This window comes from Callithrix jacchus, chromosome 15 (genome assembly GCF_049354715.1).
Source record: "Callithrix jacchus isolate 240 chromosome 15, calJac240_pri, whole genome shotgun sequence".
Classification (NCBI taxonomy): Eukaryota; Metazoa; Chordata; class Mammalia; order Primates; family Cebidae; genus Callithrix; species Callithrix jacchus.
In genome coordinates this window covers 80,729,934-80,746,749 of record NC_133516.1, presented here as the reverse complement: position 1 = coordinate 80,746,749, position 16,816 = coordinate 80,729,934, and the positions used below count along the sequence as shown (strand labels likewise).

The 16,816-nt window shown below is 42.3% G+C and overlaps 2 protein-coding genes across 4 annotated transcripts in view; both read left to right on the top strand.

The window, feature by feature from the left end:
• Positions 1–16,816, top strand: part of CASR (calcium sensing receptor) — a 53,136-nt gene that overhangs the window by 28,500 nt on the left and 7,820 nt on the right. For both annotated transcript variants that reach the window (XM_035274044.3, XM_035274045.3), the window contains exons 4-5: positions 556–1,440; positions 14,943–15,173. In XM_035274044.3, the coding sequence (XP_035129935.1) occupies positions 556–1,440; positions 14,943–15,173 (1,116 nt within the window). The remainder of the gene's footprint in view (positions 1–555; positions 1,441–14,942; positions 15,174–16,816) is intronic.
• LOC118147716 (large ribosomal subunit protein P1-like) lies at positions 13,161–13,672 on the top strand. 2 transcript variants are annotated; one of them, XM_035274047.1, is made up of 2 exons: positions 13,334–13,398; positions 13,474–13,672. In XM_035274047.1, exons 1-2 carry the CDS (start codon positions 13,334–13,336, stop codon positions 13,670–13,672), a joined length of 264 nt encoding a protein of 87 aa, XP_035129938.1. The 2 variants fall into 2 exon arrangements, with proteins under 2 accessions (XP_035129937.1, XP_035129938.1); XM_035274046.2 differs by having other exon boundaries at positions 13,161–13,672.

Sequence of the window (16,816 nt, the reverse complement as noted above, 5' to 3'; positions counted from 1 at the left end):
GGGACTCCTCTGAAGAGCCTGAAGTTTATAACCCACAGGGAACCTGATTCTTTCCAGAATTGGATTGTGGACAAAGTGTTTATTGCAGTAAAGGGAAGTTAAATTGTTCAGATCAGAAGCTGACTCAAGAGGCCAAAGATATGTACATGGATATATTATGACCAGTGAGGCAGCACAGAGGAGGTTAGAGGAAACGTGAAATGGTGCATGAAGACTCTTCTAGAAAGGCTAAGTACATCCCACTATTGTTGGGTTGATTTTATAGCCAGACCCAATTTTGAAAGTAGCATTATGAAGAATCATCCACTGGGAATTAGGATGCTTCCTCATAGACCAAAAGGTGCTTAAGTGCTCACACTGGAGTAGAACAGATGCTGGTTTTCCTCCCCCTTTCATCCTGCACATAGTGAACAGCGTAGTTGATAAATGAGACCAAGGCTCAGAAAGCCACCTCCACAACAGCCTGGAGGATCCCTTAGCACCTCCTCCATCCCTCCCTCCCTACCTCCCTCCCTCACTCATTCATTCATTCATTGTGTCCTTGGTTCTCTCCAGGTCAGTTATGCCTCCTCCAGCAGACTCCTCAGCAACAAGAATCAATTCAAGTCCTTCCTCCGAACCATTCCCAATGATGAGCACCAAGCCACAGCCATGGCAGACATCATCGAGTATTTCCGCTGGAATTGGGTGGGCACAATTGCAGCTGATGATGACTACGGGCGGCCAGGGATTGAGAAATTCCGAGAGGAAGCTGAGGAAAGGGACATCTGCATCGACTTCAGTGAACTCATCTCCCAGTACTCTGATGAGGAAGAGATCCAGCAGGTGGTGGAGGTGATTCAGAATTCCACAGCCAAAGTCATTGTGGTTTTCTCCAGTGGCCCTGACCTTGAGCCCCTCATCAAGGAGATTGTCCGGCGCAATATCACAGGCAAGATCTGGCTGGCCAGCGAGGCCTGGGCCAGCTCCTCCCTGATCGCCATGCCCGAATATTTCCATGTGGTTGGAGGCACCATTGGATTTGCTCTGAAGGCTGGGCAGATCCCAGGGTTCCGGGAATTCCTGAAGAAGGTCCATCCCAGGAAGTCTGTCCACAATGGTTTTGCCAAGGAGTTTTGGGAAGAAACATTTAACTGCCACCTCCAAGAAGGTGCGAAAGGACCTTTACCCGTGGACAACTTTCTGAGAGGTCACGAAGAAAGTGGCGGCAGGTTTAGCAACAGCTCGACAGCCTTCCGACCCCTCTGTACAGGGGATGAGAACATCAGCAGTGTCGAGACCCCTTACATAGATTACACACATTTACGGATATCCTACAATGTGTACTTAGCAGTCTACTCCATTGCCCACGCCTTGCAAGATATATATACCTGCTCACCTGGGAGAGGGCTCTTCACCAATGGCTCCTGTGCAGACATCAAGAAAGTTGAGGCGTGGCAGGTGCGTCCTTCACTGAGATAGCAATTTGCTGTATAAGAAAGCAGAGTTGGGCTGCAACTCCAGGCAAGAAAGATAGTAGTTACTGGAAACGGGCAGTATTTAAATGAGGCCACTAAATGGAGCTTTGGATTCAAAGTGGCTTTTTAAAATCTTGAGCTGATTTGTGAAAAATTGGTGGTAATTTGATTATCGATTTAAAGCCTTGACTCAACTGTTCTTTAGTCCAGAGGTTCAGAATACCTAAAGTATGGTCCCTAAAAGTGTTCAGATATACCAGAACAGATTTAGTAATGAGTGGGGTATTTTTCTAATGTCTATAGGGTCAATATTGTTCCCTTGAGAGTCAGAAGTATTTGTTTAGTACCTATTACATTCCATATACTAAGTGGCATAAAGCTAGTATTATTGTGTTCAGTCACCACTTTAGCCATTACATTACTCACAACCTATACCAAGCCACCCAGCAGGTCAGCTAAGCACAGCTTAGGACAAAAGCAAATCAAAGGCACAGAAACCCAAAACTCTTTGGGTTTGTTATTGAATGTTTCAAGAAGGAACACTGAAGTCATTATCACAGAAAAAAATCAGAACCTAAGCAGAGTTCCCATATTTGATAACTAGAATACCTCTGTATACAGAATCCAACAATCACAAACCCTTTGGGAAGGATACAAAGAAGCAAAGAGCATACAACTTGTGTCAGTCACTAGAGATTCTCATGAAAGACAAGGAGTGACTGTGTAAGTTGGCCAAATGAGCCTGGATTTACAAACTTCCAGCTCTTCTTGTATGGGAACCTCTCACCCAACCATCGCTGTTGGCTAAAATTTCTAACTTCTGTGGGTTTCCTTATTCTCACAGAACCCCTACCCTGCCAAGATAGAGGTGCTATAATAAAGGTCAACCACTCTGAAGGCTTCAGTAGTGAGGATGTTGAGGTGTGGGGTTTTAAGTAGCAGAGTAAAGGGGCAATCTTTTAGGTGGTTGATATTATCATCTTTTCTTTCTTACCTTTCATGTCCAATGCAAGAAGAACGCGAGCTCTTGAAAAAAACTGCAAGACCAGGGTGTGTTTGAAGGGAAATCAGGCTTCAAGGGGGAAACCTGGCAGTTCGACTGTCTAATTACTCCTTTTCCAGATGAGGAAAGAAAATCCAGATGGTCAAAACCAGAGCTTGAACCTGTAAGAAAAAAGCCATGACAGGCTACAGTCACAGTTGGGACTTTTTGTTGTATAATAGAAAGCCCTAACCAAATTAGCATAAACAAAAAAAAAAAAGAGGAAAAATGTAGTGGGTTGTGTTACTGAGAATATCAGAAGTGTTCCAGGTATAGCTAGGTATTTTCATCTCATCTTTCTGTTCTTCATTCCCCAGTTAGCAATTTTCAGCCTCTATAGCATCTTGAAACTAGGATCTCCTTGCTTCCCAGTATATCCTGTAAAAGTCCCAGAAACCAAGTTTATTGACCATTTCTAGGTCATGGATCCCTCCTTGATGCTATGAGTCCTCCCAACTACATAAACTTAGAGTAAGAGGCGAGTGAATCTCTAATGGGATGTCAGGATGCCATTACCAAAAGGAGGAAGAAATAGGAGCAAAGCAGCCAACATTCAAAACGTCCACTACACAGACACCTCACCCAACCATGGCCCAGGTAAAGATATGTTCTCCTGACTCATACATGGTCTGGCAAAATCCCCCCAGGAGAGAGCACAGATAGGAAAATGGGATCAGAGCTCTAGGGAGGAATAACGGGATATTGGCCAAAATGTCCTGAGTGCTTGGTGTAGGTCTCCTTTGAGCCTCAGGAACCCGGGACGCTGGGTGGGCATTCCAGAATTTGAGATCTTGGCCAGGAGATAACTAGCAATTATTCATTCTCATTATTAAGACCTATGATCTAACCCAAGTCTCCAGCTGGAACTCTATGTCTGCCTTCTCTCTGTTCCTCCCCTGTAAGCCAGCCTGCATGACACCTTATTAATTTTTGGCACAGCATCTTTGCATAAGCCATAGCCCACACCAGAAGGGCCATCAATTTTTATCTCTACTATCATTTTCCACCATAAACATTTAAATTGTTTTCAAAATCCACTTTCCCCTGAAAGCCTTTTCAAACTGTACTCCCACAACATACTTTCTGATTATTCTTGCTTCCTCATTTTTGCTGTTTATATACCCAGCTTAAGCTTCCACAGCTCTTCAATTGACTGAAATAGACATTTATTAGTTAAAATTCTGGTTATAAAGGTTAATCACAATTTTTTTCTTTTGTGGACCTTTCCCTTCCCCCGCAAAAAATCAATCAATCAACTCATATACCTCAAAAGTAGCACTAGCAGGTGATCTATGAGCATACAACTCACTTGCCTCCTGACCTCTTCCTGGAGACCCCCAAGCCCTTCTTATACCCCTTCTCAGCTTGCAAGTCAACCTGCCCCCCCAAAAATTAAAGATGTTTAAACCATGCCTGTATTGTGCAGAATGCCTGACACTGTAATACTCATAGAGTGAATGAATGAGTGAATAGCAGTCTAGTTGATTTGACCTGTCAACACTACCTAGAGGCCTTTGCAGGGAACTGTTTGAGCCAACAACCCATTCTTGAATCAATCACTGTGGCCAAGGTATTCTAGGCTCTGTTTGGACAAGCTTTGGTCACGTGCTCACCATCAAGTTTGAATGGAATATCACATATGTAAGTATGGAACCACCTTCTTTCTTCTCTCAGGATGATCATACACAAGGTGTGCTTCCTACTTTCCTGCTTCTCACACCAACACTTTTTATTCAATAAACAGGCATGCAACTGTGGTGAGGGTAGAAGTCAGATGGAGTTGATCTTCCTGGGAATTGCTGGTACTGCTGGAAGTTGGGGAAAGGGGGATAAATTGTGGGGAGAGCCAAAGAAGATGGAAGTGGGAGAAGAAAACATGGCTGGGGTTAGAGAAGAGAATGGGACTTGGATCTTCCCCATGCTCTTAGCACAGGAATTGGATAAGAAGCATCAAGTTCATTATCTTTGTGACCTGGGCTTCATTATCTGTGTAAGAGCTGGAAGTCCTAGACCAGAGTCGGGGTTTTCTAGTCTCTAGCCTTCAGCTTAATTCAATTGACGCAACTTAGCATGTGTGCCAAGAGGTGATTCCCATTTATGCTTATAATGGGAAACAGTTTGACTTTAAAATCTTTTAGGGGAAATACCCTAAAAGACCAGAAGATGGGAATATTATGGCATAAAAGAATATGTTACCTTCTAAGTGTATGCATGTCCTGTATTTGCCCTTCTTTTAGATCTATGTGTTTTTCTTGGTGGTGTTTTCTTTGTGAGCCTGTAAGTCTCTTTGTGTCTATATGTTATCTTCTATGTTCAGATCCTTTTTGTTGTTTGTGTTTGTTTTTTTGAGACACAATCTTGCCCTGTCACCCAGGCTGGAGTGCAGTGGCACGATCTCGGCTCACTGCAACCTCCGTCTCCTGGGTCCAAGCAATTCTCCTATGTTCAGATCTTTCTAATAGCTTTTTTTTGTTTCTCTTCCCCTTCATTTAATCTTTTTCCTCATATTACTTCCCAAATTAAAAAAAAAATGGGAAGCATATTATACTGAATAATAATCTCAAGTAAAATTTTATATTACATTTTAAAAGGAACTGTCAGTTCCTTTTTAAAACATTTTTAAAAGCAAAAGAGTGTTCTCTCTGGGGCAGATATCTAAATTATCTTTTAACTTATGTTGCTTTTTTTGTGGGTCGATGATTATCATTTTAAAAATTCCCTGTCATTGCTCTTAAGGGTGAAATGGTTTTCATCTACATCTTCCCTGTTATGTCAACTAAAAGCAAGATATTATGCAGAAAATAAAATGTCTAAATGCAAAACTTGCAAGTCAACCTGCCCAAAAAAAAATTAAAGATGTTTAAAGAGGTGACTTAGAGATATGACTTGGTAAATATAACGATTGATTATAAGTGGATAACATACAAATTTTGAGTAGAAAAAATTCCACACTCATGTGATTTTATTTATATAACTACTGTGAGGAAGTACTTCAGTATAATTCAGGTTAGGATTTGAAGTAAGGAAAAAAGTAAAACCTATCATTTGAGATGAGCCTTGAAGGGTAGATAGGATTTGTGGATATGAAGAAGGATCTGTTCCTTGGAGGAAAGCTCACAAAATGTCCTGCTAAGTAAGCAAAAGAATACAGACTAAAAAAAAATAGAGTATATGATTTCATTTATGCGATATTCTGTCTCTACTAACAGAAAGAAAGCAGATCAGTGGTGGCCCAAGACTTTGCGTGGGTGGAGGTTGGCTTTAAGGGACACCACAGAACCTTTTGGGGTTGTGGCAGTGGTAGTTACCAGGCATATACCTTTATCCAAACTCAGAACTATACACAGTGCATATAAATTATAACTCAAAAAATTTGATGAAAAAAAATAACGTAAAGTCCCCAGGTGGGGAAGTTCTGGCTATGCATGGAGATGAGGGTGTCATTCAGGTTAGACCATTTTCCCAATTATGGCTTCTTTTGTCACCATAGCATTGCAGATCTCCACCATTCCATTTTTAAAATACGTCCATTTCCTCAACCTACATATTATGCCAGTTAACCTGTTATAACTAGATGTAGACAACTTAATAGATGTCTAAAAATTTCACTCCTGCATGTGAGTAGGTAGCATAGTGTAATGGTTAACAGTTTGGGCTCTCACGCCAGACTGAGTTGATTTAAATTTTAATTGCCACCTAATTGCTTTATGACCTTGGGGAGTCATTTAGTGTCCTTGTACCTCACTTTTCTCTCTCACCTGAGAAATAGAGATCATGAAATGTATAAGTTTATTATGAGGATAACATTAATTAATATGCACAGAGTGCTCAGAATAGTGCCCATATACTATGTTTAGTAAATATTAGTCTTGAGTATTATTCTTTTGTAGGTGAAGAAGGTAAGACCCAGAGAGGTCAGAGTGATTTTCCTAAAGTCATATATCTAGCTAGTAAGAAAGCCACATGTGTTCCAGGTGCTCTGTTCCCTGAAGAGGACAAGGGAGTTGCTAAAAGAAACAGTTTTGCCCTCTGGGCACCACATGCCTTCTAGCTGCTGGGAGGCTGCCAGATCAGCCAGTGGTATCCAAGTGAAGACACTTGTCCACTGCCTTGAATCCTGGGTGTTCACCAATTGTCCTGACACCTCAGTCCTTACACAAAGAGAAAGGATAGTGTACAAATAATTCAGAGTGGACACAATCAACCAGATTGGAGTATATTAAACATCTCTTTGTCCATCTTGAATATTATTGTATTTTTTTCCCTAAAATAATGCCTGCTCGGCCAGTAATGGTTCATCAATAAATGCTTGTTGAATAAACAAATGAATAAAGAAAGAAAATGGGACGAAAATAACCCTGAGAGGACAGTAAGAGAGTACCTAGATAGGGGAGGTCAGTGATCTCAGAGAAGTGGTCAGAAAACTCTCACACAACAAAATCACAGTAATACTGACTTCATAAACTGGGGCTGAAACTTAGTTCTGCTTTATCATCAACGTAAATTACATGAAGGAAAACATGTTTTGGTAAGGATTTTAAGAGTATAAACAGGGGTATTGAGGCACAAAGATCCAGAAAACATTAAATTTTACGTTATTCTTTATTTTATTTATTTATTTTTTTGAGACGGAGTCTCGCTGTTGTTACCCAGGCTGGAGTGCAATGGCGTGATCTCGGCTCACCACAACCTCCGCCTCCTGGGTTCAGGCAATTCTCCTGCCTCAGCCTCCTGAAAATTTTACACTATTCTTATATTTTTAACTGATGTAGCCTCCTAAGAATCTTTATCAGGAACAATTTATTAGCCTAATTTTTACTCATGAATATTCCTGAAAGAAGAAAAAAACAACTTTTAAAAAATTATTGTGGGTTTCTTTTATTTGTTTGCTTGTTTTTGTTTGAGTTTAAAATTTAGATCATATTTTCAGTCTTATTCAGCCTGATTCAATCCAGTTGAACTGGTTAGAACTTCCAGTATAATCTTATATAGATACAGTGAAAACGGGCATTCTTGTCTGCTTCTGATCTCAGCGGGAAAGCATTCAGTTTCTCACCACTACATGTCATGTTAACATTCACAGATCCCGTTTATAGGGTTGAGGAAGATCCCTTTTATTCCTATATTGCCTAGAGCTTTTATCGGGAATAGGAGTTGGATGTTATCAGTGCTTTTTCTTTATCTATTCAGATAATCACATGGTTTCTCTTTTGGTAGTATGTTAATGTAGTTGAACATCAAACCAAACCTTCATTACTGGGATTAATCCTACTTTGTCATAATATATATTCTTTTTTGTGTTTGATTTACTAAAATTTGGTTAAGAAATTCTGCTTCTATGTTCATGAGGACTATTGGTCTATAGTTTTATTTTCTTGTAATATCTTTGTCTCATTTTGGTGACTTCAGAATCATCCATTTGGCAGTATTGACTCCCTTTTGATAAAGTTCTGTAAGACTTTTATAGAATTGGTATTATTTCTTCCGTAAATGTTTGGCAGAACTCATCAGTGAAGCCATCTTGAGTTGGTTTTCTTTGTGGATTTTTTTTTTTTTTTTTTTTTTGAGATGGAGTCCCACTCTGCTGCCCAGGATGGGGTAAAGTGGTGCTATCTCAGCTCACTGCAACCTCCGCCTCCCAGGTTCAAGAGATACTTCTGTCTCAGCTTCCCAGGTAGCTGGGATTACAGGCATGTGCCACCACTACCAACTAATTTTTTTATTTTTAATAGAGACCGGGTTTCACCATGTTGGCCAGGTTGGTCTTCATCTCTTGCCCTCATGATCCGCCGGTCTCGGCCTCCCAAAGTGCTAGGATTACAGGTGTGAGCCACCGTGTCTGGCCATGTTTAACTTTTTAAGGAACTGACAGACTTTTTTTCCAATGTGGCTGTACCAGTTTACATCCCCACCACCAGTCTATGGAGAATTCCAAGTTCTCTGCATTTTTATCAACGCTTTTTCTTATCTAATCCCATACCTTTTTGATATGAAATCTAGCCTCTTTTTGGCCTTGGCTCTTTACTTATCTACTGTATTTCCCTTTGTTCTCTAGTACATATACACTTCTTGAGAAATTGATCGCTTTTCTGGCCCCATAACACATCATGTTTATTCCTAACGTGATGTCCTTGCCCATGCTCTCCACTGATTTTAACACCTTTCCTCCCTCTGTCCTTTGCCAGCCAAAATATTTATTTACTATGCCTCAAGCCTGCATTGATTATTTCAGCCCTTTTTAATTTCTATCTCCTCTGAATTCCTCTGTAGTTAGAGATGACAGCCCATAAGTTTTTTCCTTTTTAAAAAATTCTTTATTTTTAACTGACATAATAATCATGTATATATAATTATTATATTTCAACTACATAATTAATTTCTTGCATATTTTTCTGTATATATTTTATATAAGTAAAGACATCTGTTTATCTTCCCTTCCCTTTTAACTTATATTTTACTTATTTGTACAATGTAAAGCACTTAGCTCATTGCCTGGAATACATTTTTTTTTTTTGCTATTTCTTTTTTTTTTTATTATTGCATTTTAGGTTTTGGGGTACATGTGAAGAACATGCAAGATAGTTGCATAGGTACACACGTGGCAGTGTGATTTGCTGCCTTCCTCCCCTTCATCTATATCTGGCATTTCTCCCCATGCTATCTCTCCCCAACTCCCGACCCCCCACTGTCCCTCCCCATTCCCCCCAATAGACCCCAGTGTGTAGTGCTCCCCTCCCTGTGTCCATGTGCTCTCATTGTTCATCACCCACCTATGAGTGAGAACATGCGGTATTTCATTTTCTATTCTTGTGTCAGTTTGCTGAGAATGATGTTCTCCAAGTTCATCCATGTCCCTACAAAGGACACGAACTCATCGTTTTTGATGGCTGCATATTATTCCATGGTGTATATGTGCCACATGTTCCCTGTCCAGTCTATCATCGATAGATAGCCCATAAGTTAGCAGTTAACTATATTTTATCTTGCACTGTTTACTGCTTCATTGAATATTTATGTCTTGTATTTTATCCCCTATTCTATATGAAAACTCCATGAGGATGGGATGACCGTGTCTTGTAGTTCTGCAGCCCAGTTCAGAAAAGACAGTGGATATTCTCTAAGTATTTTCTGGTTGATTGATTCCAGTAGTATAAAAACCCAGTCTTTTTTTTTTTTTTTTTTAATTTTTTATTGGATTATAGGTTTTGGGGTACATGAGCAGAGCATGCAAGACAGTTGCGTGGGTACACACATGACAGTGTGCTTTGCTTTTCTTCTCCCCTTCACCCACATTTGGCATTTCTCCCCAGGCTATCCCTCCCCACCTCCCCCTCCCACTGGCCCTCCCCTTTTCCCCCCAATAGACCCCAGTGTTTAGTACTCCCCTTTCTATGTCCATGTGTTCTCATTTTTCATCACCCACCTATGAGTGAGAATATGCGGTGTTTCATTTTCTGTTCTTGTGTCAGTTTGCTGAGGATGATGTTTTCCAGATTCATCCATGTCCCTACAAACGACACGAACTCATCATTTCTGATTGCTGCATAATATTCCATGGTGTATATGTGCCACATTTTTCCAATCCAGTCTATTATCAATGGGCATTTGGGTTGATTCCAGGTCTTTGCTATTGTAAACAGTGCTGCAATGAACATTCGTGTACATGTGTCCTTATAGTAGAACGATTTATAGTCTTTTGGATATATACCCAGTAATGGGATTGCTGGGTCAAATGGAATTTCTATTTCTAAGGCCTTGAGGAATCGCCACACCGTCTTCCACAATGGTTGAACTAATTTACACTCCCACCAACAGTGTAAAAGTGTTCCTTTTTCTCCACATCCTCTCCAGCATCTGTTGTCTCCAGATTTTTTAATGATCGCCATTCTAACTGGCGTGAGATGGTATCTCAATGTGGTTTTGATTTGCATCTCTCTGATGACCAGTGACGATGAGCATTTTTTCATGATTGTTGGCCTCATATATGTCTTCTTTCGTAAAGTATCTGTTCATATCCTTTGCCCACTTTTGAATGGGCTTGTTTGTTTTTTTCCTGTAAATCTGCTTGAGTTGTTTGTAAATTCTGGATATCAGCCCTTTGTCAGATGGGTAGACTGCGAAAATTTTTTCCCATTCTGTTGGTTGCCGATCCACTCTAGTGACTGTTTCTTTTGCCGTGCAGAAGCTGTGGAGTTTCATTAGGTCCCATTTGTCTATTTTGGCTTTTGTTGCCAATGCTCTTGGTGTTTTGTTCATGAAGTCCTTGCCTACTCCTATGTCCTGGATAGTTTTGCCTAGATTTCCTTCTAGGGTTTTTATGGTGCCAGGTCTTATGTTTAAGTCTTTAATCCATCTGGAGTTAATTTTAGTGTAAGGTGTCAGGAAGGGGTCCAGTTTCTGCTTTCTGCACATGGCTAGCCAGTTTTCCCAACACCATTTGTTAAACATGGAATCCTTGCCCCATTGCTTGTTTTTGTCAGGTTTATCAAAGATTGTATAGTTGTATGTATGTTGTGTTGCCTCCGGTGCCTCTGTTTTGTTCCATTGGTCTATATCTCTGTTTTTAAAAACCCAGTCTTATATTTATCATGAGTTTTTTAATGAATACTTATAAACTTTAAGAAAATAATTTTTTATTGTTTCTCCTTTTAAGTTAGGATTATGGTGGAAATTTCCAGCCTGTGTCAACAATAATGTAGAAGACTTGTAGCCAGGGATGAGCTTTTTGTTTTGTTTTGTTTTGTTTTGTTTGAGATGGAGTCTTGCTCTGTCACCCAGGCTGAAGTATAGTGGCAGGATCTCAGCTCACTCCAACATCTGCCTCTCCGGTTCAAGCGATTCCCCTGCCTCAGCCTCCTGAGTAACTGGGATTAAGGCGCCTGCCACCATGCCTGGCTAATTTTTTGTATTTTAGTAGCCACGGGATTTCACCACGTTGGCCAGGATGGTCTCAATTTCCTGACCTCGTGATCTGCCTGCCTCAGCCTCCCAAAGTGCTGGGATGACAGGTGTGAGCCACTGCGCCCGGCCAGGTTGAGCTTTAAGTCACTTGTCTGTACTGTCTGACCAGTGTGAAAGATAACCACCTAATTATGAGAAGATCTTGTTCAGTTCCCCTCCCCACTTCTACCCTGATGCTCAGAAAGTTCCACTGCAGAGAACTAGTGGACAGAGGAGGGAAGCAGCTTGTTGCCTGGCACGTTAAGAACTAAGGAATTGAAACCTAAATAGGAAGAAGAAATGTATGCTAGCTATTATAGCTTTACCATTATATATGCGTTTTAGTGAGGAAGTTACTACTGACCTCTCACAAATATTTGCCAGGGACACTGTAAACAATTTATATTGGAAGTGTAGGATGGTGTTACAGAAAAGCCACATTTTAAGCCCCAGCTCCAGCACTTAGTGGCTGTATGACTTTTGCAAGTTTCTTGACCTTTCTATGCCTCAGTTTCATTATGTAGAAAATGAAGATAATAATAGTTCTAATCCACAGAGGCGTTGTGAGGGTTAAATGACATAGTGTGTATTAAGTATTAGAACATCCTGGCACATGGGAAGTACACATAAGAGATAGTTTCCTACCTCTTCACTCTTCTCATCTCCTGTTACACACACAGGCCTAGCATGGCATTTGGACAGGACAGTGGAAACTATATTATTAGGATGAAACGTTTGCACTGACAAGTCATGGTAGGTACATGGAACCAAAGTATGGAGGGCTTTGGAAGCTACCTGGAGAAGTTTGAAGCACATTTCACCTGAGTCTTGGTAGGTCCCCAGCAGGAAGTCGGAAGGGCATGATTACAGCGTGAAGGATAATTGGCTGTGTCAGAAAGATTCCCAAGTTGCTGGGAGAAAGGTTTTGAGCAATGCAGGAGTGGGGGCGGTATTAAAGAGCAGAAGAACTGCATGGCCCTCTGAGGGCCAGAGGATCTGTCAGGACAGGGGTATGTTGGGGTAGAGACAAAAGGATGTACACCACTCTGGGTAGGAGGAAGTCAGGTCACCCAAGAGCGAGGGGGTATAAGAAGAGGAGGTGGAGGTTAAAGAAACACATCTAGAACACCTCCTCTCCACTGACTGCCTTAAGGCCTCAGTAACAATGAAGGCAACAATAAGGTTGTCAATCATCAGAGAAGGTGGGAAGGCTTGGGAGAACACAGGGGGCACAAATCCTTAGTAGGAGTCATTCTCCATCTTTTTTGAGGATGGCTCAGCAGCTCTGGTTGCAGAATCAGGTAGCAGGGGATGAGGGGTCCCTCTCCTTCATAGGCCTGGGTCAAAAGTCAGGGCAGCCAGGGCCTACCAGGGGAGCAGTGAGGAGGTCCCAGACTGCAGGTTAGGGGAGGTGTCCGGGTGGTATGCCTGTGAGCATACATAGTCTATCATGGACTTTGCCCCCAAGCATATCTTGGAGCTGCTTATGGATAAATCCAAGTGACTCCTCTCCTATATTGAATCTTCCTTACTACAAATAAAAGTTTATTGAAAAGTAAAGTCAGTACAGATACAAACTGTTAAGAAGCAGTGTCATCTCTGGAGTGGAATGTGACAGGAGAGGTGCTGGCTCAGTCTGCGTGTTTGTCGTGCACATCAGATTAATGTAGGCTCAGAGAGGCCTACTAACGTCATCCATTAGATGGACCCAGCCCGAACTTTGTCCCACTGTCAGATTAGATATTGGATTTTAGGTACCTTAAAAACATGATAGCCTTTCCTCAGCTGCAGCCAAGGTACTCGGTCCTTCCGAGGAAGCTAAGGCTGCGTTGGGGTGAGGCCCTGATTTCATCTGGTGACATCCGGCAGCGCCAGCCCCACACTCACCCACATCATGGCCTCTGAGCTCACCTGCATCTACTCAGCCCTCATTCTGCACAGTGATGAGGTGACTGTCACGGAGGATAAGATCAATGCCCTCATTAAAGCAGCCGGTGTAAATGTTGAACCTTTTCGGCCTGGCTTGTTTGCAAATGCCCTGGCTACGGTCAACGCTGGAAGCCTCATCTGCAATGTAGGGGCTGATGGACCTGCTCCAGCAGCTATTGCTGCACCAGCAGGAGTTCCTGCCCCCTCCACTGCTACTGCTCCAGCTGAGGAGAAGAAAGTGAAAGCAAAGAAAGAAGAATCCGAGGAGTCTGATGATGACATGAACTTTGGTCTTTTTGACTAAACCTCTTTTATATAGTGTGTTTAATAAAAAGCTGAATTTTTTTTAAAAAAGATAAATGGCCGGGCACAGTGGCTCATGCCTCTAATTCCAGCACTTTGGGAGGCTGAGGTAGGAGGGTCACTTGAGCCCAGGAGTTCGAGACCAGCCTGGGCAACATCGTGAGGCCCTGCCTCTACAAAAAACAGACAAAAAAAATAGCTCAGAATGGCAAAGTGCTGGAGACTCAGGAGGTACAGTGGAAGCTGTGTCCTACACTCACAGGCTAGACCCTGCCCTACTCTCACATGGTGCCACAGTGACACAAGGCTGGCCCCACATGAAAGATAAGTGGCTGAGCACCCACTGCCCCCTCTTACTGAGGAGCATGTGAGGAAGCAGAGGCAGGAGCCCAATGACGCTACAGTAGAGTATAGCAATTAAGAACGCAGGCTTATGACCCGGGACGAGATACTTAAGTTTTCTGTGCCTCAGTTTCTCCAGCAATAAAATCAGCTTAATACTATTTGTTATGAGGATTCGATTAGATAATGAATATAAAGTACTTAGGGTTGTGCCTCAATGGTAGTCAAGTGACTGATATCTAAACTGTTTAAATGCTAATGTGATATGTGTTAGTAATTATCATGATGACTTTTTGTGCAAAGGTTTTGTGACATGTAAAACCTTATAAACATTCAAGGATTTGCATTGGCTCTGACAACAATAATAGCCAGGGCTTCACCCACAGCTTCATCTCTTTTTTCCACACCTACTAAGGGTGCTCCTACTAAGGGTTTGTGCCCCCCTGTGAATTTTAGCAGCATAGCGCTTCGACAGCAGCAGGACCATAGGGAAAGAAAGTGCCGAAAAGAGCTCTCAGCCATTTCTCCTCTCCTTCCCCAAAGCCCACTCAGAACATGCCAGGGATGGGATCCAGATTATAAATCCCATCCCTCCTGGGGCACCACCAGGTGATGGCACACCTGCAGAATCTTTGACCTGGCCAGTTGCCAGGTAAGATGTCTCCCATTCCTTTCCCCATCTTCAAGAAGGTGCTTCCTACCCTAATTACAATTGAATAATAATTAAAGCCCATGGCTTATCAGGGCTGCTGCTAATACATGCAAGTACTTTGGTGTGAATTAGAAAAAGCTGCCTCTTCCTCAAGTCACGTTCCTCACACTTCATTGGAGCAAGATAGTTTACTGTTCTTGTGCAGGGCACAGCCTACCTTATTGGTCATATGTGGCAGTCGTGTGGCTTGTACTCATTCATCTCTGCTCCTCTTTAGGTTCTGAAGCACCTACGGCACCTCAACTTTACCAACAATATGGGGGAGCAGGTGACCTTTGATGAGTGTGGTGACCTGGTAGGGAACTATTCCATCATCAACTGGCACCTCTCCCCAGAGGATGGCTCCATCATGTTTAAGGAAGTTGGGTATTACAACGTCTATGCCAAGAAGGGAGAAAGACTCTTCATCAACGAGGAGAAAATCCTGTGGAGTGGGTTCTCCAGGGAGGTAGGTCAGAAAAGATGCCTCCACTAGGGGCAGAAAACTGTGCTGGGCTTTGGGAGAGCCTTTGGCTTCTCCACTGGACTTCCAAAATAAAGAGTCCACTTCCCTGAACTCTCTGGCCTATGCAATCTTGGGGCTCCCTGTGAAATACATAGTGTTTAGTGTAAAGAGAACAATCCCCAGAACCTGAGCCCCATGCCTTCCTACGGTATTGAAACAGTTTCATTTTTCACAAATATGACTCCCTAGCTAGTCATAAAGTTTCCTTGGCTAAAACTTTCCCTAACCAGAGCAACATAAGCAAATTAAACATTGGTCAAGTCAGTGGCTCTCAATTTAGCCAAGGGAAGGGCAGACAAGTTTTAGAGTGGAGGGGACTGCTTTTGGGTTGTCACAATGACCAGGAAGTATTAACAGCCTTCAGCACTTGGGATCCAGGGATACTAAGTGTCCAGCATGTGTGGCACAATCTTACATGACAAAGAATTGCTCCCACCCCAATGGCCAGTAACAGCCATTGAGAGACACTGGGGCCTGAAATGGAGCTGGATGTTTTCAACTGAGCCATTTGTTGTCACTACCCTTCATGGCCCGAACAGTTCACACAGAGATAGTTCGCTGTCATCCAGATAGCTCCGGGCTGACCTGTAAACCAAAAGGACAATTTATTCTCCTCCTCTAGGAGACCTATAACAAAGAAGAGGATGCTAGTGTCCCTGAGTATCACTGCATCTAGAAGCCTGTTAATAACCAGAAGCCCATCCCTCAATCAATATGACTTCTCTGAAGAAAGAGAAATGTGATACACTGGAATGATGACCATTCGACGATGGTTGTGTCCTAGAATATAGCAGGCTGCTGAGACCCCAGACAGGGCATTCTCTTAACTCTCCCAGGAAGCCTGGATAAGACCCACCACCTTTCTATTTGCATTTGCCTTTTTATTATCACCTTAGAACATCTTGGACCACTTTTATTTTTTGAGACGGGGTCTCGCTCTGTTGCCTAGGCTAGAGTGCAGTGGCTCGATCTCGACTCACTGCAGCCTCCACCTCCCAGGTTCAAGGAGTTCTCCCACCTCAGCCTCCCGAGTGGCTGGGATTACAGGCACACAACCACGCCTGGCTAATTTTTCTATATTTAGTAGAGACAGAGTTTCACCATGTTGGCCAGGCTGGTCCTGAACTCCTGACTTCAGTTGATCTACCCTCCTCGGCCTCCTAATGTGCTGGGGTTACCATGCCCGGCCGTCTTGGGCCACTTTTTAGAACATAACCAAAGATTCGACTTTATCTTCTTACCAAATGCTTCCTAGGTTGACGGGTTTCTGATGAGATGCTACAATTTCACTGTTACCCAATATGTAGGATGGGTTATCCCTGGGAAGTTCTCCTATAGACAGTGAATCTTATCTACAGTCTGCAGTTTTTAAATAGCTTCCACCTCAGAGGGTGGATTCTCAATTATAAACATGTCATGAAATTTTCCAGGTGGAGATTTGGGGTTCCAGATGTCTGTCCACTAATGATACCTTTGTCTAACTTATGACACATTTTCACTGACTGAAGTCTAAATTGATCAGCTATACTGCCATCTGTTTAACCCTTGTTGGATCATCCAGGTTATCTTTCACCCCATTAATACAT